The 22,055-nt window shown below is 34.0% G+C and overlaps 1 protein-coding gene across 2 annotated transcripts; it reads left to right on the top strand.

Moving 5' to 3' along the window:
- Positions 1-1,111: 1,111 nt before the first annotated feature.
- On the top strand, positions 1,112-21,691 carry LOC138327593 (heat shock 70 kDa protein 12A-like). Of its 2 annotated transcripts, none has more exons than XM_069273802.1 (6): positions 1,112-1,227; positions 13,372-13,451; positions 14,105-14,435; positions 16,117-16,353; positions 16,834-16,984; positions 17,262-21,691. In XM_069273802.1, exons 2-6 carry the CDS (start codon positions 13,402-13,404, stop codon positions 18,335-18,337), a joined length of 1,845 nt encoding a protein of 614 aa, XP_069129903.1. In that variant the 5' UTR covers positions 1,112-1,227; positions 13,372-13,401; the 3' UTR covers positions 18,338-21,691. The 2 variants fall into 2 exon arrangements, with proteins under 2 accessions (XP_069129903.1, XP_069129902.1); XM_069273801.1 differs by lacking the exon at positions 1,112-1,227 and adding an exon at positions 10,721-12,396.
- Positions 21,692-22,055: the final 364 nt, after the last annotated feature.

The following is a 22,055-nucleotide window of genomic DNA, read 5'->3' as shown; positions in this document are numbered from 1 at the left end:
CGGATTCGTTATTCGAAGGCAGATTAATCTCTCCACCCTAACATGTACTGCCGTGATCAGCACTGCTCCTTTTTGACCTATTTGAAAAAAATATCGTGATGCTTCCTCCGGTGTTCACTGTTACTGCTTCATTGAAATATCGGTAAAGCTGAGGAACGATAACAATTATAGTTATCACGACTAGAAATATTGTATGTTATTCTCTACAGTTCCATTGTTGGCGAGTGTGGTTTGTGACCTAGATATGTACGTTAGAGGTCGTGACTTACATTTGATTTAGAATGTTTAATCATTGTTAAAAGTTCCAACGGAGTAACTATTAATCAGATATTAATTTTTGTTATTTTTATCATATTTAACAGATGGTCAATTAAAAAACAGCACAGGTTTTCGGTAGCAATAATGCTTAACAAAGTTTTGAAGTACTCTTGTCTTTCATAATATTGAATGTAATTTTACGCTATACAGTTACATGTACACAAGTAGAATAATTCACGTTTCATAGAATAAACCAAACTTCACCCCAAAATGTTTCCATAGTGATAGTATTAATCTTTTAATATCGTTAGTTCACCCTATACCGGAAACGACACAATGCCCCAGTCGTCCTCTGGTATCAGATATTTATGTCCATTTACCTGGCTAAATCAACTGTGCGGCTATTGTTCTAGAAATAATTAACTGGCGCTGATTTATTTTTTTACCTTAGCAAAACGTGTCTAGAAAACACATTTTTGATGAACTCAAAAAAAACTTGTTTTTAATCTCAAAGTTACCTCATGGGAAAGAAAGCAACCAGAGACAACGATTTATTACAAACCAATCAGAAAAAAGTACATCACTGTTTATCGGGATTTAGATGAATCACGTGATTCGATATATGTATGTATATATATATCTGTATGTATGAGTCTGTCTTTAGCGTCCTGTCAGATTTTCTGAGAACAAATGTACACTATTGTTCGCCATAAGTGCATGTAACAATTCAACACGCTGTAGTCCAACATCTCGATCGATAGCCACAATGTTATGTTAGAAATTCCGATCGATATCCCTTCAATCGATATGGTCGTATAAAGCTGTATCGGGTATATACCAGTTTAAATTTGTCGTGCTTCAGGAGTGATAGCCAGTGCAGAGACGGATGGGATATCTCACATGTGCTTTTATGACGGCAATGGATGTATACAAATACCAATTAAAGGAAATGACAGCATGAGCTAAAATGTAAGTATCTTCTTTAATAAACCTCTGTTAATTCTTTCTGTGTTTTAAATTTGAACTTAATATATATTGTCATATATTCTGGAATCTTCACTGGTATGTCTTTTGATCTTGGTAAACACTGGATTATGCTAGAAATCTGTCCATCAGGAATTCACTTCGATTTCTCCCTTTTGCTCTTCATAAGAAATTTTGAAATCTTAAATTAATCTGTTTAGATTTAATAATTTATTTTTTCTTTTGTTGTTAACACGACTTATCATTCGGGAATATGGGAAATTAACTTATCATTGACATGCTTTCTTGGGAAAATTATACAAAATAATCTTCATTAGTTGAATAAGACATGGTTCAAAAGGCAAATTTTGTTTATTTGTCGGTAATTAGACTACCAAACACTACTTTATTACTTTTCTAAGCTACATTGACAAATAACGAAACAGTTCAGAAATCCTCGAAATGAATGTTATTCTTGATTGTTGAGTTCGTACAGAAAGCTGTCGAATTATACGGTTAGTTTAGAGTGAACATAAACGTAAGATGAAACAGAGTTACCATTCAAATGGTGTTCAAATGAATATTTCATTTGCTTTATTGATAGAATTGTAAAAATGACTTGCCTGCTCCATTTACTTCTCACTTAAACTTATGTTAAACGCGTTCTCTGTTCGAATGTCATTAAACTTAACCTTGTCGTTTCATTTGGGATTTCAATATGTCGTATTAGAACTGTCAGAATAGCTATCGTCATTCATTTTTTATAACTACTGCCCTATATACCGTGATGTGTGAAAAAAACAAATGTTCTTGAAAAAAAAAATTTGATATTATTTTTCTTCTGCTGTGACTAGAGTTTAGTAATCAAACCTTTATCAACAGTTTCAATTCAAATCGTAACTAACATTATATATCGTTTGACGAGCGTGTCTTGTTTTATCAAGAGTTAAATTGCAATTACATGGTCAACAACATGTGTGTCAGACCGATAAGGATAGAGGATGCCATATTAATGAAGAGCAATTGACCCAGAATCGATCTGTAAAACTGGAAAGATCTCAATAGGAAAACATATGAAAGATTACTGTTAAATGTGTAAAGAAATAACTAAGTGTTCCAAAAGAGGTAGGGTTTGATTCATCGGCGACGTACGCCGGACAAAGCTGGGGTGTAAGCAATCTAAAAACAAAGTGTTTCTAAAGATATTACTACGTCTATCTACGTACATTATGCGTGTAACACTTTCAAGTTTAATTTCTGCTTAAAATGAAGACTATACATGTATACCAGGTATCGTTAGTCCTTTTTTCTATAGACTTTTCTTACCGAGAGAAAGAAACTATCCATATCGGATCGTGATGTACGTTTCAAAGACAGATTTGAAGAAGACATTGTTCATATTTCAAAATCTGTATTTAAAATTTTATCTACGTATTTTTCAAAACAGAAGCGTTTTAACACGAAAGTCGACTATGTATTAGTATTCCAAAAACTGAGTTTTTAAATATTCCACGCAAGAAATTATCTGCACTAAATGTTCTGAATACGTAAAAAGCATTAAAGTATATTGTACTTTAACAAAGAACGTCAATAACCTTTTAATATATATGAATCTTATTGTATATGCATGGATGATGGCATCAAAACATGTTATCATTAGTTGTTAGGAAGAACAACACGTGATTCAATTTTTTTATAAACCTAAATATGTGATGGATGCTACTGCAGATGGTCGCAATCGCTTACATAACTTCAGATTCGATTTTTACAAATTGTTATTTCAGGAGGGACTCGAATTAAAATCGAATTCAAATAGTTCGCAAATATTTGTAAAAAAGTAATATGAATACATGTTTGTCAGTGAAGCCGATAATCACGGAATCATTTGATAGTACCGTATCCATACGCGAAAATAAACCGGTTTACGGCAGTTACTGAGTGGTGAAATGGAGAAGTGTTAATATCCTCAATGTGAAATGTATATTCGAAATGCGATTACACATGTGGTCATGTAGTAATAGATCCTTCTGAATAGTGCGTTGACTCGATGTATTGTAATCAAACATTGCCGGTTTACTATCTGCCTCGGGTCGATTGTATGAAGATATTTACATCAGCAGCCATTTAAAATATAGCCCTTTCCTTGACCGCTGGCAGACTTTAAAACTAAATCAAAAGGTACTGTTAGACAATTTCTTTTCGCATATAAAATATCACGAGTGTTCGTTGTATTCGACATAACATTCGCGATCAAAGGCTCTAAATGATTACCGTGCATTCATAAATATCTTATTATATTTATATAATACTATTTATTAATTATTCCTGTAAAACCCAATCATATAACCTAATCTAGACCGATAATCCTAATAAATCTGTGATTTATACTAATGGGAGACCTAATACCTGAACGGGAAATGATTCCACATCACGCACTATCGACATACCATGCATTATATATGTCTGGCGATCGGAGATATGATAGATACCCTACATATACCTCCAGTTCAGGTCATGATCATACAACCAATGAGAATCGATTAAGGTTAATGGGTAGTGTGAATGCGGTTTGTGAAGTACTGACCTGTAGATTTCTACTTTCCACAAGAAGCTCAGCGTAAAACGATGATAATAGAAATCTGGAAACTTGTCTCAAATGTTAATTTTAAGATGTTAGAGAAACAACAGTAGACAAACGACTACTGTAGGCATAATATCAAACAGTGTCCTACTTGTGCTAATGAAGCACTAATGTATCGTTTCCTAGATAATGGTCAAAACCCAGACGATTTTCTCAAACTTCACTAAGTATAGTAATATAGCATTCATAGAAACAGTTTTACCGAAACTCATTCGTTTAGCTTTTATTTTAATATACTTTCAATTTTAAAATTTGCTTATTTGATGATAGTATGTATTTTTTTATAAAAGTGCTATTGGCCTAGGCCTGTTTAGTTTCGTCATGTTTTTACAAAATATATGGAAACCATGAAATCTCCATATATCCGTAGCCTCTCAAGGGTGGCGAAGATGTGTTTATATCTTAAAAGAAACGTTGCGTTTAATAGACAAACGGTACAGATACATGTACCCCTATTTCCCACAAATGGTGCAATGTGTCCTATCTGTCTCCCTATGTTTTTAAAATGACTTTGGTAGTGGCTATCAAACAATGATTTTGAAAATTTAAACCAATCGGGTTTCGCAAATGACAAATCTGCATTTGTTGGGGACAGACATTATTGCTTTGCTTTGATTTAGTTTCTGTGTTTTAGAGAGCGCAGCGAACTCTTGTATTAGAGGTATCTTGGTAACGTTAATCTATGTAAATCATCCATATATGTAGAGTTGGAAAACTTTCTCGTAAACAGGAAACGGAAATCACAACAAGATCCAGCGTTGCGCAAGACAGTATGCGAAATCACACTCTCGCGTGATTACAAACAAGTTATACTTTAAAAAATTCGAAAAGAAAACATTAGTGGAAGATAAACCTTCCAATTTATACCTACCAGAATCTTACATTTACGATTTTTGTTGAATCCTAACTTAAAGGCCGTTTTACGTGACGATTTGCTTCGGAATTTTCCGTCTGGTAACGGAGAATGACGTTGAGATATATTTTGTAGCTACAGTTATGTAATTTTGCACAAAGTGAACCTAGAAGTATTTTTTTCTTAATATTGTTTTTCTTGTTATAAACTCACTGCCAGAAATTCAGTTAGTCTATGATTCTAATACACTTTTTTTCTAGAAGTACAATAAGTCAATGGACACAACAAGCAATAAGAACAAATCAATAGCCAGGTAAGGGGGATAATTATGTCACCGTTAAAAATTCGTTATTTGTTAACTAATTGATAACAGTTAAAAACTAACAAACAAATGATTGGATTAACTGCTGCGTTCTCAGATAGGCTTGCCTAAAATTATATTAAAACCCTTTTCAGGTCTAAACAGAACAACCTTTGGACATGATCTTTCAAGATTTTTTAAAATGTTTTTCTTTTTGTAAACAAATTATGTCATGCTAGTCTTAGTCATCATTTAAAAAGCAAAACAAACATTTCCTAGTTAGTGATCCATGTTACATACGCTGAGTCGCACTATCAATGTGTGCCTTGAGTAGCTTATGAACGATGTTTTTTCATTTCAACGTATATTCGATAGTGTGGGATGTTGAGAATGCCCACAGGGTGCTTAGAGGGATGGCCATAATATAACATAAATGAACCTTCTCGTAAACCACTTTAGATGAAACTGAGTAGTATTGCGCGTGTATTATACAACCTTTTCACTTGTACCGCCCTCAACAATAGGAAAACTTCAAATTAGGGTAATCAGCTATTCAGAAGTGGTCAATTAAAAACGCAACATTGATCACGATACTGCTTTGCCTGATCACGGTTACCTTGGCGCTTACAAACTAATCAATATAAACAATACATTTAATACTGTGAATTCGAATCATTTCATTGATTCGTACGAACAATTTTAACAGTCTGATCGGGAGTTTCTCTATTGTATATAACAATACAATGTCCTATGCCCATACAGTAACAATCAATTGTCTTTATTGGCATGATTTAATTTGCCGATGTTTATTTGTAAAACCCTTTGACCTGGTACAGTAATGGCTAATCAATAAAAGCATATTTGTATTGGAGACGTGTATTGGTAAGGTGAATGAAACAATGGGCGACCTCCCTATTTGCGCTTCCAGCTCACTGTGTCAATGTTTTCATGGTTGCTGGAGCTGGACGAATACGGCATGTTTTGGTTGATTCATGTTTGTAGAGCAGGATACGGTTACCCGGGCTAGGGAAAGATAAAATCTCTGTATTAAGATTACACAACAATATATAGATATGTCACGTATTAAAACAGGAACCCGGGTTGTCATGAACAGGGATAGGTCCTTATTTGTTGATAATAATGGTCAAAATCCAGAAAATTGATCACAGCACCTATACATGTTTATAATTCAGAACATCTCTTTCGAAATATAATTACATATTTCTTCTACGTCTTTTAGTTCATATTCTTGTTTTCCATCAGGTAGTCATGTTATAGATTATGTAAATCTATTTTGTGTCATTGCTGACATTATCTTTAAGCTTACATGTCAGCTGTAAATACAGCCCAAATACTCATCAAAAGTTAGCATCGAGACATTTCAAAATTTATTTGACACTTAGAAGTTTTATGTACAATGGCGTCTAGACGCTTTAGTCAAATAGTGCAGTATTTATGTGATAATATCAGAAAATAATTGATTCAATTTTCATAATAAACGATATCAGTAATATGAGATATTGACATTGAAGTCGATTGCATGCTTATTTGCACAGGGGTTTAAAATAGATAACATCCATATATTGACGATAGTGTAACATGAAATAAAGTTAATTATAATGAATATATCATTGTGATATATAGACAATTTCACACAATTATCTATCATTATTGAAACACTGTGCATTGCAGTTGAGTCCATAGTATCAAATCAATAAATTGATTCCCTGAATTATTAATTTTCAAAGTAGGTTTGCTTAATGAGGATATCTGTAATGGCGCATAAATTGCTCAGACAGGTGCGTGATTATTGGTTATTATACCCGTTCTATTATTGGTTACTGCAATTACTATTTTTATTTTTATCAGTTTTATTTTGGGAATGAAAATACTGTTTCAAATTTATAGCTTAAATAAAATGTAAACAACTGCTTGTTAGTTTTAAATCTGTTCTTGATAAGAGTGCTTTGGCTTACAAGCTGACATGTAATATGACAAAAAATACTGTTAACAAACGCATTTCCAAGTGAAATTAGATTTTATGTGTTTCGCGGCGGCAAATATCTTTCGCGAAATATTTTACAACTGAATAGAGATTTTCTTCAAACTATAAATCGTGAAATTACACCCTCGTTGCAAAATTGAAAAAGAAAAATCGCAAATAAGATATGTTTTATATAAATGTGTATATTATCACATTATTTTTAAACCGTAAATAATGAAACTACATCATAGTGAAAAAATAGGTATGGAAACGCAAAGTTACGTCGTCGTGAAGACAAAGGTTATAATAACTACTATCTAATCATTTTAGTGTTAATGTAATCGTCATAGAAATTACCTAAATATATATTGTAAGACCAGGCCATATAGATATACTGAGGAATGGAATACAAAAAAAGTAGCAAATGAATTAGATGGACAATGTTTCTTCTTAATTTCATTTCAACAGTATTACAATGTATCATTATTCAATTCAAGGGAGTTCTACAGTGGTCCGGTCACCATAAAGTAACTATCTTTAATTTGTTGTTTTACTGATTATTTCCTTCTTGTCGTCAAATTACAATTTTATTGAACTAAACACATAGCAACCCCTAAAGAAAAAAAACTACTCCAAAAATGACGTCATAAATGATTCACGATATTGATTTTCAGCCACAGAATTCTACATTATGTCGATTCGCTGATATACGTGCTCTGTATGAAACAATAGCTATACCCCCACACGAACTTGATATGAAGGACAGGTCTATGGTAAGAGCAAATATTGCGATAATTAAACATAAAATTGCTTAATAAATACAAGGACTTCCTTATCTCCTTAGAAATGCATTTTTTAATTACGTTAGCGATTGGCTCCTTCCGATTATAAAAGCAGAACATGTTGCATGCCACAGATCACAATTTCATAGGTCCAAATTAAACTCCCATGGATGTACCGTGAAGTGTGATTACGCCTACTTACATGTATCTAAACATATAACATGTGTTACTTCATCAGATGTTACCATCTCCTACACGGAATTACCATTCGCTGTTTGTAGACAAGGGAAGAATACCTCTGTCTCAAACACATTTTGTCACTCTTTTAATCACTCATTGATATTCTTTCTATCCTATTTATTATTATTTATTATATTGATATCCTTGTAGTCAAAGCTGCCATGACTAACGACTCTGTATACAAACCACCTGCTTAATAAAACCACTTTCTCCTGGTCTCGAATGACAATTTCAACATAATAATTTGTAGTGTGTGTGAAGATAAATGGCCTATAAGACTTCATTGTTATATGGACAGACTTGGCTATATTTTGTTCATTTTTAAATTCTTTATATTACTAAAATAGCTTTACCCCCACACAACAATTTCAACCTACATAGCTCTGTATATAATATCATTAGGCTATAAGGATATAAAATTATCATTTGCTCTGTATATAATATCATTAGGTTATAAGGATAATTTTATATCCGTATTGCCAAATGATATTATATTGGATGGTCTTTATACACAGGTATGACTGTATCTTTGTGTTCTTAAATTTTTATGGCCTTGCTTTGATATTATTATTAATGATATTCTCTCTATGTGCCATGCTTTAATCCTTTCCTTTGAACATTTCTAGGCCACACACAAAAGTGTACTAAGGTTTCGATACTATGGTATCTTTTGCTATGGTATGATTCAAGTGTTTTGGGAAGCCAAATCTTTTGTTCGTGGGCTATTTTTAGATATCCACATGTTTAGCTACACGAGCACATTAATGTTAAACAAACTATTCTGTAAATATAAACTAGGTCAGTCAATTATGAAACTTATCGCTGGCTTTTCATAACAGAAATTTTAATGATTCTTTGTTTGAACCTGTCAAACTCCAGGGATTGTCTATCCTATCGAACAAATATTGATAATTTTCTCTGAAACTTTTGTTTTGTTTGAATATACACTCAAACCTGTCTATAAAGACCACATAAGGGACCGGGAAAACATTATCTTTATAGCCAGGTGTTGTTATGCACAGAGTCTTCAAATTGCCATTTCGAGTCATTAGAAAGGGGCTATAATACAGGTTTTTCTTTTCCTAATTTTTAGTCAGATCAATTAACAGTAATAAATTATGCAGTTTAAAAAATCTGCGTTTTATATAATCAAAACTTTCCACAATACTCATTGATTCACTTAATTTAAAACATATTTTAAAATGATTGAATTAAATAAAGACAAATTTTTATCTCATCCTGACTTATCTCCTCTACCTTATATACATGTTGGGAAGGTGTTTTGTTTTCATACAATTGGTTAAGTGGTTTTGGACTTTTTTCTGTTTAGCTACAGTCATTATAACAACAGCGTTATCGTTCAGAACATATGACAACCTGACAAATAGATATGTCTATGGCATTATACAACATTGATCAAATAGAATAATGCAATGAACAATGCGTAACGTTTCAAAGGGAAAATGACAATGTAACATGCAATCCATAAAGTCCCCTGCTCATTTATTCATATGAATAGTATGAACGTATTATTTTTTCAGTGACCATCAATTACGTTATGAGATCCCTTAGATAATTGGTAATATATTAAATTTCAGTGGGTGACAGTCTCTAATTTAATTCATATATTGAAAAACAATGGGTTTTTGCGTATTTCGTGAAAATAGATCACCGCGTGAGTGACCATTCATATGTTACTTTTGCCTCATGAGTGTTCAGGGTGTGTTCAGTAGGCTTTACTTATACCATTGTAGACTTGGCTACCAGTCTCTAGAATATTGGGGAAAATCACTAAAACTTGGCTTGATTATTTTTCTCTTTACTACATGTCTAGTTTCAAATTAGGGAAAGATAATCTAGAAAAGAACTGCTGAGAAAGTCTTATCAACAACTTAGGGTCTGGCGGCCTATCGTATACCATCGGTCAGATGTTGTTTCAGCGGCAGATTATTTGACCAATAAAATGGTACTGCGTATGAGCTGAGAAGAGCATTGTTCCTTCCCAGTCAACAGATAACTTTTTGAACAGATAGTCATTGTACGGTGATAACGAAATTACTCCCTACTTATTTAGTAACCCAACCTCATGACTCCGATCCCATTTATGCTAGTTTATATTTAAGAATTGCTTTCTATAGGTATGTACTGCAACCTTTATATGCTTATTGTCAGAAGTTTTCCAGAGTTTTTACTATATTACAATTTTTTCCTGGGGGGAAACATGTCTTTTTCAACCCAAATTTAATCAATTTAATTCCTCCTGTGGATGCGGGGGAGGGGGGTTACAAAATATTAAGGACCTTTGCCCCCCCCCCCCCCTCCCCCCATTACGTTTCATCTTTCTACGCCACTGTTTTGTCTCCTTTTTAACATGGACATGAATACATGTTAGCATACAATTATACTTGCAAGATGGTAAGATCTGTACCCCATCTTTGCAGCTTCTCATTTATGATGCTGGATAGAAACGTAAAGCAATTATAATAATTTTATCACAACCAATACTTTGATACGATAATTACATCTTTCAACAACATCAATTTCATTTAACGAGCTACAGTTTCTGATCAGGTACAAATATGCTCTAACCGAAAATGGTTTTTGGCTATGTCAAACCACTTTTTATTAGTAACTAATTTGAATATACTTTTAATGTCATGAAAAACAAGAGAGTAAATAAACCTCTTAACCGCCGCAATTTATCAGCCAATCAGAGTAATCGTTACAAACGGTGACGTCATTTTTCTATATTATGAGACGATGAAATAGATTGCAAGCCAATCAAAATGGTTTTTACATGCAAAATTGAATGAAAAGTGGCATAATTTCAAGATTTTAAATCATTTACACAACTAACTTACATTTTTTATTATTTTTTTATTTTATTCTTTTATTCTGTTATTTTTTGTGCTGTCTTTTTAATTATTTTTCGACTTGTGATTACTCAAATAGAGTGGTATATATTTGTTATCTTTAATTTACGCACTAAGTATTCAGTTTGATGGCTGAATATCGTTTATGGAGGCATGCTTGCTGAATCAGCAAATAATGTAATATCTTATATATGGGGACCTAAACTGTTCCAAATGAATAAAAAATGGACCTATGCGCATACGACCGAACAATAGCCATGATAGGCATCGACTGACACTTTGTCATTGTTAATATTTCATGAGGAATGGATGAGGTTTAACTGGCGGTGTTACGCAAATACTGTGTACGTGATCGTGACTGGGTAAAATAATGTCGTTTCGATGATTTATTTCAACTTTTGAACAAAATTAGCAATCTTCTCTGCTTCAATGAACAATGAAGGAGGTCATGAAATGTAAAAAATAAAAATAAAATAAAAAAAAAGTAAAAACAAATCGTGCAATATGTCAATATCCCTTTTATATTGATGCCTAATGGTGCAGAGAGAGGCATACATTTTTTATGTGATGTATCTATCGTAGTTGTACCGTTGTTGGTCTGTTGTCCTTAGCGGCACGTCAGCGAAGCCAGTTCTGGAGCCAGATAAATTCAGTGTCACAACCAAAGCCATGGCAAATGACGTATGCTAATTGGAAACAATTATAGGCAGGCATAAGGATGCGCATGTACAATTCATTATACATTTATTACACTGACTGAGGATTGCAACACCATACCATTGCTACAGTGAGACACTGAAGGGTTATCAACAGATCTACATCAACCTGTGTCTTTAACAGACGTTTTGGGATGATACAAGTTCTGGTTGGTTACCGTGAAACACGCCATGGGATGGTTATATATCAAATGATGTATTTAGTTAAGTAGTATTGTATGTGAGATATACAATCAATCTACCACTTCTTCTGGAGACTAACTGAGGTTTAGCCTTGAAATAACTGAACTGCAAATACAAACTTGTGCTTCCTACTGCGTTGGCTTTGTGGATTACTCACTCCCATGGTTGTTTTGGGACATTTGTGGTGGAGCCAAAACTGGGAATGTACCTGGATTTGAACCATGACGTGTAGTTGCACTGCGTTGTGAAAGACTTTGTCCATATTAGTGAAGATCTAGATATATATCAACATGCCGTTAAAGGGTGGTGCCACTGTAAAGCGGAAAGAGTCGCAGACGAACCTCAATAAGGCATCATCAAGACCCAACAGTGAAAACCCGAAGAAAAAGCAGCTGGTGAAGAAAAAGTCCTCGAACCTGGGCCAAAACGCCATTGTTTACGAAGAACCGGTCAACTTAAAACCCCTTCGAAGGAAAAAGACTGTCAAAGAGGTGAACCTGGAACCAAGCGAGGACCAGCTGCTGATTGAAAATGAGGGCAATTCTAAAGTTCATCAACCTGACGACGTCCCGAACAAGATACGAAAACAAAGCAATGAACAGGTTCATGGGCACCATTTCTTATTTCCGTTTTATACGGTATTCTAGATTTGTTATTTCGAGTTTTGAAACCTCAAACTTTTTTATAATTGATTAAACGCTAAAACCGATACTGTAAGCTTTGCTATTCAGGTCAATGGGCAGGTTAATTGAAATTAATTACGAAATAATAAGTAATAAGTAAAATGATGGACACGGGCAAACATTTGCCCCTATATCCATATCTAAATGTTTTTGTAAGTTTAATCCATAATAATTTATGATGAAATTCAATATTAAGTACCAAGGATGCCACATGTGCATAATACAGATATTTGATGTAGAGTTATTTTCCAGCTAAAAATAATTATTTTTAGAAGAATGTAAGACACACTACCCTATAATAGATCACACTGAAGCATATTTTCTGACATTTTCTATTCTTACCTAAATATGAATTTATAAGTTAAATCCATACAGAAGCTAAACTCCTTAGCAAACCAAACGTATGCTAAGTTACCTGCAAATGAGATATTCTACAGCATTCATGAAATACAGGCAGTATTGTTCCTGCATTATTAAAATGAAATATTTTTTAGAAGAAATTCTATACAATCACAAATCAAGTTAATGGTTTTGGGAAAGACATAAATAATGACAAGTTTTAATTGATAGATAAATCATAAACGTTCTGACAGTTTATGATTCTGTTATTCCAAGAAGAGAAAATAGTAACCTACATAACATCACCCGGTGCCTAGCCTTATTGTTACACGTATTTCATAGCTCAAAGTGTTACAGATTTTTTGTTTTCACTTCAAAACATCATATTCCTTCCTTCCCCTTGTTTCTGTATCACTTTTTTCTATGTTGTAGTATGTTGGCGACGCCAGTCGTCGTGGAAACATGACACAAAGAAATTAAATATCAACTAGACAATGAGAGGATAGTTTATACTTTATGACATTATTTAAATATATTTCATTTTTCCTCCATTAGATTCCACAGGAGCCCACTCCAGATGACGAAATGAGGCAACACAGATCTGTTGACTCCGGGGGGAGGGAATCTCTAGCAAAGTAAGACATGTGCCCTTTTACACTTCTAACTATGTTGATTTCTGTGATAACTCATTTAGCATCTTAATGTCTAACGAATACCATTAGTATAAAAACTGGCAAATGACCAGGAAAAAGAAAACACGGTCCAATATGTTTCCATTTTGTGATGTAACTTTTTCATTTAGGTTCCGAGCATCAATAACGAGTTATGGTTCTAGTTTCACGGGAAATCATAAACTTAAGAAATTCATTAACTTAAAATTCATCATATGAAAAATTACAGAAGTTAATGAAAGTTCCCTAACACATGATTTGTTTCTTAACCTCTGGAAGAGTTACTGTGGAGTATTTTCAGTTTTCCTAAAAGGATGTTTGCGAAAGAAGAATTAAGTACAAGATGTAGCCTCATTAACGTTTGAATATTGATTGATATTCAATTTGCCATACTTTGAGTGTGTTTAATTACATCAAGTAGCAAAGACTTTCAAAATCCCACACCGTGTATATTTTGATAATTATTTAAGGGTAAAAGTCAGTTATCTTTTATGCTGATGGTAATTTGTTACACTTGTTTTTATATAATCATAATATTAAGTAAATTCGTTGGTCCTCAGAGGTTCGTTATAACCGTGTTTTACTGTTTTATATAATCGTACAACGATATTTTTCAGAGTACGTTCCTCCCCTGCCGGTATAAATGGTGGGATGGCGGATATTATCGCCGCCATTGACATTGGCTCCACTTACTCAGGGTATAGTTTTGGAATCGTGGACGATCTGGTTAAGGACAGAACGGCCATGTTTGTAAATAAAACATGGATATCAGGCAATCCTCGTTTAACAACCATGAAAACACCAACGTCTGTTCTGTTCACACCTGAAAAACGTTTCCATTCGTTTGGGTATGAGGCAGAATGGAAGTACAGTCAACTAGCAGCCGACAAGGTCAATGGGGGTTGGTACTACTTCCGGCGATTCAAGATGGCGGTGCTGACTGATGAAGTTAGTATAATTTCATGATTTTATTTCTATTTTTTCATTTATGCTTCGTCGGCGGTGGATCATCTCTTTAATAAAGGCCTTCGCAACAAATTTTGCAGTCAAATTGTTCAAAGATTCCAATTGATATCCAATCACAAGCAACGTTGGAGACGGAGACATCTTTTCACGTGTAGAAATGGAAAAACACACGTGTAAATGTTTTAACGAAAATTATCGGTATTACGATTATCGCTATCATCGTATCCACCCCATAGAAATATACCTGATCAACCACAAGTCTGCATAGATTTGGAAATTAAAGAGACAGTGACAGCCATATAGTCAACCACAATATCAACCTAATACTTTCGATGTTCATTAACTACCTTTCTTAATTGCTCTCGCACACACACAAAACTACTTCAGTTTCGTAACGACATATTCCAGGAGTTGGTATAACGACAGTGATTGTAAACCCTGGAAATATTGAGAGTGATCCTAATGGTAAACTGTGTATATAGTGTATGTATGTAAAATACCTTGACAGTCAGGGAACCCAGCCGTAAGGATTATCGATAATCAGTACTTAGAACTGCTTCACAATTGCTTGACGTGACTGCATTATTTAGTAGGTAACCATGTTGTCAAGTGCACGCATGCGCAGCTGACTGTAAAGACTTCAAACCATGGATACGACTGCTATCCTGTTTATCTATATTCACCTGCGTTCCTATCTCGTAAGGATCAATACAGTGTATTGACGTCGGTCCTATATCTCCGCTAATGTGGCCTGATCGTTGAAACTACTTCCGCATTAATTTTACAGAGAATTTGTCTAGTGTACATATACTTCATCAATGTCACTACCACGCTTGTAGAACTTGACAATTCCTATGTAGGTCACTTAAGTTATTGACATTATCATTCAAGCCTTATGGCACGAAAATTAACAGCAATTGGTATAAGGGTATACGAGTTTTATGTACAAAAATAAACTACTTAGTAGTTGTGCTGTTCTGTGAATGCGCGGTTCCATTCATTTCAATTTTTAATGAATTGATTTTTTCCACCTTTTATTTAGAATTTTTTTATTGTTTACTTACATTTACCAACGGAAACAAACTGAAAAATGATTAGGTTTGTTTGGTCTTTGATAAAACCTTTTTATGATATCCCTTGACTATGATAATATCCAGTATATGGCTGCTATCATACAGCATGATTTATGAAAATTAATCACTACTTGTTGTTTTATCGTTTTGTATTCCTATGAGGATTATTTTTAAATAAAATCATATATTAATGAATTCGCTTCAACTTTTTTCATTCTGCCTTCCTAGTGTCAGTATAAACTGTGCATGATGTCCGGCAGTCTGATTCAGTAAGATGACACTATATAATTGTAATCCCTCAATAATTCACTTTTAGTTCAGATAACCTGTTTGCGAACGACATTTACATTATAATACAAAATATTTAAAACTCGTACATTGGGATTTAGTTCAAAGATTAAAATTAGCAATGTACTATCGGTCTAGTTTGCAAAAAAAAAAAAAAAAAAATGGATCACGACAAAAATTTAAAGTGCTTGGAATATGATAATGTGCGCCTGTTTCGATGGTGCATAACATATTGAATTAATTAAGAAATACATTTGTCTGTACATGAATCGGAATTATTAAGTTTTTTCTGTGTTATCAAGAACCTGAACTCGACCACCAGTATCCAAGACGACACAGGCAAGCCACTGAGAGCCGCCATGATATTTGGGACTGTTATTAAAACACTCAAGTCTGCCCTGGTAGAGAACCTGGCCACCACAATGAAAAACTGCACGGTTCAATGGGTAATGGAAAATTTCAACTTCCGGTGGGTCATTACGCATCCAGCTGAGTGGTCAGATGATGGCAAACAGTTCCTTAAACTGGCAGCCAAGCAGGTACTATATTATTTATATAGTGTTGTCAATCTCAAAGTAATAATTAAGTTAATAAAAAAGTAAATATTTTTATTATGATATAGTGATCGTCTGGACTTCATGTTATCTTTTGTAACACGTCACTTTTAAATTAAATTATCCTGTCAAGTGAAATTACAGAGTGATTTCGACCCGCATTGTAGTCCCATTCTTATTGCAAATTGTACTGAAGAAATTCAGCAAAATTTGAAGCAAGAACAGGGTCGCACAGCAAGTTTACTTGGACAGGAGAATTTACTTAAAAGGTATGTGTTTTATGTAATACCATGGAGTCGCCAATGTTGTAATGATAAGCTCGAAATAAGCAATTTATGACCTCGTCACAAAGCCATATTGTAAACATTGTCATATTTCCGTTTTTTATGTATAAATGAAAAAAAGTAATAAGATATTCTAAATAAATGGTGAATATTAATTTTGACATTGTTAATATCTTTGTAGGCAAGTATACCGGAAATAACACTGGTACCGGAACCGGAAGCTGCAGCGTTGTACTGCCAGATTAGTAACCTCCATCGTATCAATACAAGAAACGGAGAAATGATTTGTATTCAGAAACAAGGCCTTCACTACATGGTGGTGGACTTAGGAGGTAAGTTTCTGTCCTTTCTTACTGCCTGTAATTAGAAATGATAGTTAAGTTATCTTGAGGTCATATTGATTATATGTCTAGGTGGGCAGTGCACACACGTCAACCTGTACTGAAATTGGTCTTTTTACTGCAAATAGTATCTCTTTGGTCTTGGTCATAACAAGACGAACTACTTTTAATTAATATTCAACATTATTTACTTCTCACCAAAAGGATAGGTCAACTATACTTCAATGTTTGCAATAATATATCTAACCATTGCTTAACAATTTTAAAGGAGGAACTGTGGACACCACTATCCACGAGTTTGACGAAGACAACAAAATCAATGAGCTTCACTCAACCAGCGGGGTGGTGTTTGGAGGGATACGGGTAGATGGCGCCTTTGTCGAGTTTATGATGAAAGTCGTTGGTTTTGATGTGATGGACAAATTTGCTCAAAGTTTTCGTGGTGATCTGTTGACACTCCATAAGGAATTCGAGTCGAAAAAACGTATTTTTGACCCGACCTCCCAAGAAAGTGTATCAATCAAAGTGCCTGCTATATTGAGGAGGATCTATGAAGTAAATGCAAAACAACCCCTACAACTCAAAGTAGATAACTCAGAGTTTGGTGACCTCGTGAAAATGCATGGGGACAATATAAATATTGACCCAGAAATCTTTGAAGGATTCTTTAAAACTGCCGGTGAACAAATCGTGACACATGTTATGAAGTCTCTTAGTTCAAAAAAGGGCAGGAACGTAAAGACGCTCGTCATGGTCGGAGGATTTGCTAAGGCGGCAAGCATGCAAGCTCTGATGCGAAGGAAGTTTCCGGATATGACCATCCTTATGCCACAGGATCCGGAATTGGCAGTAATGAAAGGTGCCGTGCTATATGGACACGAATTCGGCCCTATTATTAAGATGGATGCAAAGCATTCGTATGGAATATCAATAGCATTACCATTCCATCGGCATGATCACCACGAGGACAAACGATTTAACTCAAACGGCGTCGATCTGTGTACAGATATATACAGCGAACAGATCGCGAAAGGACAAAATGTTCGGATAGGTGATTTCGTTACGAAAACCAGCCTGTATGTAAATAGAAAAAGGCAAAAGTACCTATCCCTTCCCATGTTTTTACATACAGGAGAAATATCCCCATTGTACACAACAGAAGCAAACTGCCATTTTCTTGGGAAGATGAACATTTCTCTCGCTTCTGATAGAGACACCAATGCTCCTATTGTGGTCCGAATGGGGCTAACCTACTCGGAACTTCTCGTGGAGGTTGTGGACGAGAGCAACGGACGGACAGTAAGGGATACCTTTCTAGACTCGCCTCTAAATGAAAATGAGTGACACTGAAACTCTCATGGTAACGTTAGGGTATAAACAATGTGTTATTTTGTGTTTCTGAAAAAATTGTGGAATGTTTCACATGGGAGTTAAGTGTATTCTTGATAGGTGAGGTGAAATATACTGTGGTCTTAAATATTCTTTGTGGTTAGTGCTGCTTGTGAAATCCACAAAAAAGAACATATGTACTAGAAAGTATCTCATATAAAGCCGCATTGATCAAATTGTAAATTCAATAATAAATATTGTTTGTATCGAAGTACAATAGCTAAACCTTGTAAAGTGTAGCTCCATTCATTACCAGCTTCGAACGATGAATGGAAATGTGTCGTCAAGACAAAGTTGTTTTATCTACAGCAGAAAGAATCAATGTTTTATTCTGAGATGGTTTTATAACGCAATATTACGGAGCTATCAAACAAAACAAGACATTCTTCATGAAAGGATAATCGAATAATATCAAGTGCAATTAGATGACGTTGCAAAAGAGTCTGTCTTTTGTAACAAGGTCAGCACGTGATTCACCCGTCAAGGTCATTCAAGATGGCGTCATATCGATATACTCTTATGAAAGCAACTATCTTTTTCTGGCCTTCCATTGAAACGACTATATAATAAATGAAAAGTGGTCGATGAGGAAATCTCACGGGGGAGTCAAGCACAGATATATGGATTATTGGAGCTTATTAGATATACTTATTTATTTTTTAAATAAAAAGCGTTTGTTTGTTTGTTTGATAATGGCTATGACAAAGAAAAAGTAGGACATTTATAAATAATTTATTACGCTAATAGATTTACAGAAGTTCTTGAAAAACAAGCTGGATCGTGAAAAGATATATCATTATACACAAAAAGAGAGAAAAATAATTCAAGTTTTTAAAAAAGTTTTCCCCAACATTGTTGAGTTTGAGATGCATGGACGCTCTTAGTCATGTTTTTATCATGCTCATAGTCATGTTTTTATTATGTTTTTATTATTAGTTCAAAAATGGCAAACAATAGAACAATACTAAGAATTATACATGTAAATGTTTAGTACTGTTCAACATGAATTACCATTTCAATGACACTTCCACTGAAGAATTGTCACCATCCAATGTCATTCCGACATAAGATACATATAGAGGAATGTTGGAATATTAACATGAAAACCACTCTCCTTGTCTGTATCTAGATACAAAACTGTTTTATATTCTATCCTTTTAACCAACAGTTGAAATCTTGCGTATCATTTTTCACCAATTGTTTATAGATAGTCATCATCAAAAACACACCCAAAGTAAAATAAGGAGGGAGAAAATTAGACGCAGTTTTAATTTTAGGTTGGAGAAAACAAGCTCAAGTCCGCCCCCCCCCCCTCCCCTTCTTCTAAACATTTTCTTCAGCTTTGAGAGTATTGCTGCTCTAAAGACACAGCCATTGTATACTTTTCATGTTGCATTCCGATAACTGCGCGGTATGCATAGATTCCTTCGAATCTGATGATGATGACAGTGTTCATACCGTAACATGCACATGTCGATCACGGTTTTCACCTTAGACTGGATTACCTGCCTTAGTGCCAATTCTTTCCACTAAGCTGCACTCATAACATTTTCGAATCGGATAGAAGAAAACCTACGCCAAATAATCCTATCTATTTTCACTCATTGTCTCTCATGACAGGCGTTAAGGTGTCAGCCAGTTGACAGGAAGACACTATATATAACGTAAGACTTTATGTTATTAGTTCTCTATTCAAATCCTGAAACATTCTCAGAAATTAGCTGTTTTCATTGAAATGCAACGGGAGTATCCAGGTGTCATTTGAATCCTTGTTTTAGTAAGCATAACATTTTTAGGCATTGGCTTCATGAGTTGGTTATGCTTTGTCTAATGTCTTTAAGAGCATGGAGATTCCCTGTGAATTTTTTTTTATTTTTTTTTTTTATTTCTTTTTATTTAGGAAAGGTGATAAAATATACTCTCGTGACATGTGGTTGTCCATTATAGCAATTGACTGTGATATTATGTAAGATATTTATTTGTGTTGTCAATCGTCATGTGATTTGTAAAGAGCATACCCAAAACCTACCTTCATCAAAATCCCACTGTATGTGTGTTCCCGATATTATTTCACTTCCTATTGTTACATAAGGGCTAACTTACTCTTTTTTTATCCAATAGCTTTGTACTTTTGTTATTTGTTTGTATACATTAATTGAATAGAGTATCCGCATGCACTTGCTTTTTATTTTTATACAATATGTTTAATGTTTACTGTCGTAATATGTTTCCAATAATGATATTTTGTCTTCAGAGAGTGTCAAAGAAAATACTACATAAGCAAATATCTTAATTAGCAATCAGCTTCATATAGACAATATCTTAAACATTATTTTCATTGCATCGTTCATGTTACTCTATACACATTAATTTGAAGTTCCATTAATAGATATAATGGAAATCTAAGGTTACATGGTATCACATGGAATCTAAGTTTATATGATGTCACATGAAATTTGAAGTTTCATTAAATCACATGGAATACGAAGTCTCATTGTATCACATGGAATTTGAAGTTTCGTTGTATCACATGGAATTCAAGTTTACTGCACTTTATGACATCTTTGGTCAAGGCCTGTTATGTCTCTATCTAGTGACATGAGAGATTAATCACTTACAAAAAAAGTAGTCCCAATTATTGCGCCGTGGTGTCGTCTTTGTATATAGGACTTAGGTCGATATGAAACAAGACCTTCGTCAAGACGACAGAACGATTGAATGGCTATCAACATCTAAACATGCAATGCTCGTAATTCTTTCTAGTGTCAATATTTTATAAGATATTTAAGTGCAATTAATTACTTCATTTGTCAATAACATTGTGTCTCTCTTTTCTGTTACTGGTGTAAAATTTATTTGAGTGTCATGTGTTTTATGATTTCCAGATTTTTTTTAATATTATCTATCTGCTCTATTTTTATTATCATAATAACATTATTTACTAACTTTGAATCATGCCACTTGTAAACAATTGAAGTTCGGAGAAAAATATTGTTTTTATTCATTCACGCGATCCTGACCAATATTCATCCAATTATGCACATTCCTTAATGCATATTTCATGTTTAAGTTAAGATAAGTTTGGTGATAAGTCTGAGTTACAATAAGAAAACCAGATTAGACACACTTTGACCAAGACATAATTAATATTTTGAGGTGAAATGGTTTAACAAAAGCTTGGCATGAAAGTTGTTTTATGATTATGGTTCTGGAATATTCAATATCGTCAGTAACAGTAACTGCATCAGCTTTTTGCAGAGTTGTGTTTGAAACTGTTGAAACAATTGAATAAAGTAATAGAAAATGAAACCTAGTGTTTGTTTCTTCACAATGACACGATTTCACAGTGTATCTGAAAACAGCAAAACCTAAATTTCATAAAAAGCATTTTCAGGCCAAATTCACACGAAATTCACCTAATAATGACATGATATTGGCCAGGGCCTGGTTATTCAAAGCATGATTAGCTTAATCATATGATTAGTGAAATTTTCATCTCTTATTTACTGCAATATTTGTAATTATATCTTCAATAAACTCAGCAAGTAAGTAAAGGATAGAGTTCTTAAGATTCTTATAAAATTTTGTAAAATTTGTATTACCAGAAATTATTTAATCTTGATTTGAAATTGACGTTAAACTTGGATTAGCCTAATCACTTTTCGAACAACTG

This window comes from Argopecten irradians, chromosome 7, assembly GCF_041381155.1.
Source record: "Argopecten irradians isolate NY chromosome 7, Ai_NY, whole genome shotgun sequence".
Lineage (NCBI taxonomy): Eukaryota > Metazoa > Mollusca > Bivalvia > Pectinida > Pectinidae > Argopecten > Argopecten irradians.
Note: the sequence above shows the minus strand (reverse complement) of the source record. Positions and strands in the feature narration are given on the sequence as shown.

What these genes read in the sequence shown, in the direction of transcription:
- LOC138327593 (XM_069273801.1), top strand. Translation starts at nt 12,085, where the DNA reads ATGCCGTTAAAGGGTGGTGCCACTGTAAAGCGGAAAGAGTCGCAGACG. An exon ending in GAAAACAAAGCAATGAACAG is followed by an intron (nt 12,397 to 13,371) that starts GTTCATGGGCAC and finishes TTCCTCCATTAG; the next exon opens with ATTCCACAGGAGCCCACTCC. An exon ending in TTAAACTGGCAGCCAAGCAG is followed by an intron (nt 16,354 to 16,833) that starts GTACTATATTAT and finishes ATATCTTTGTAG; the next exon opens with GCAAGTATACCGGAAATAAC.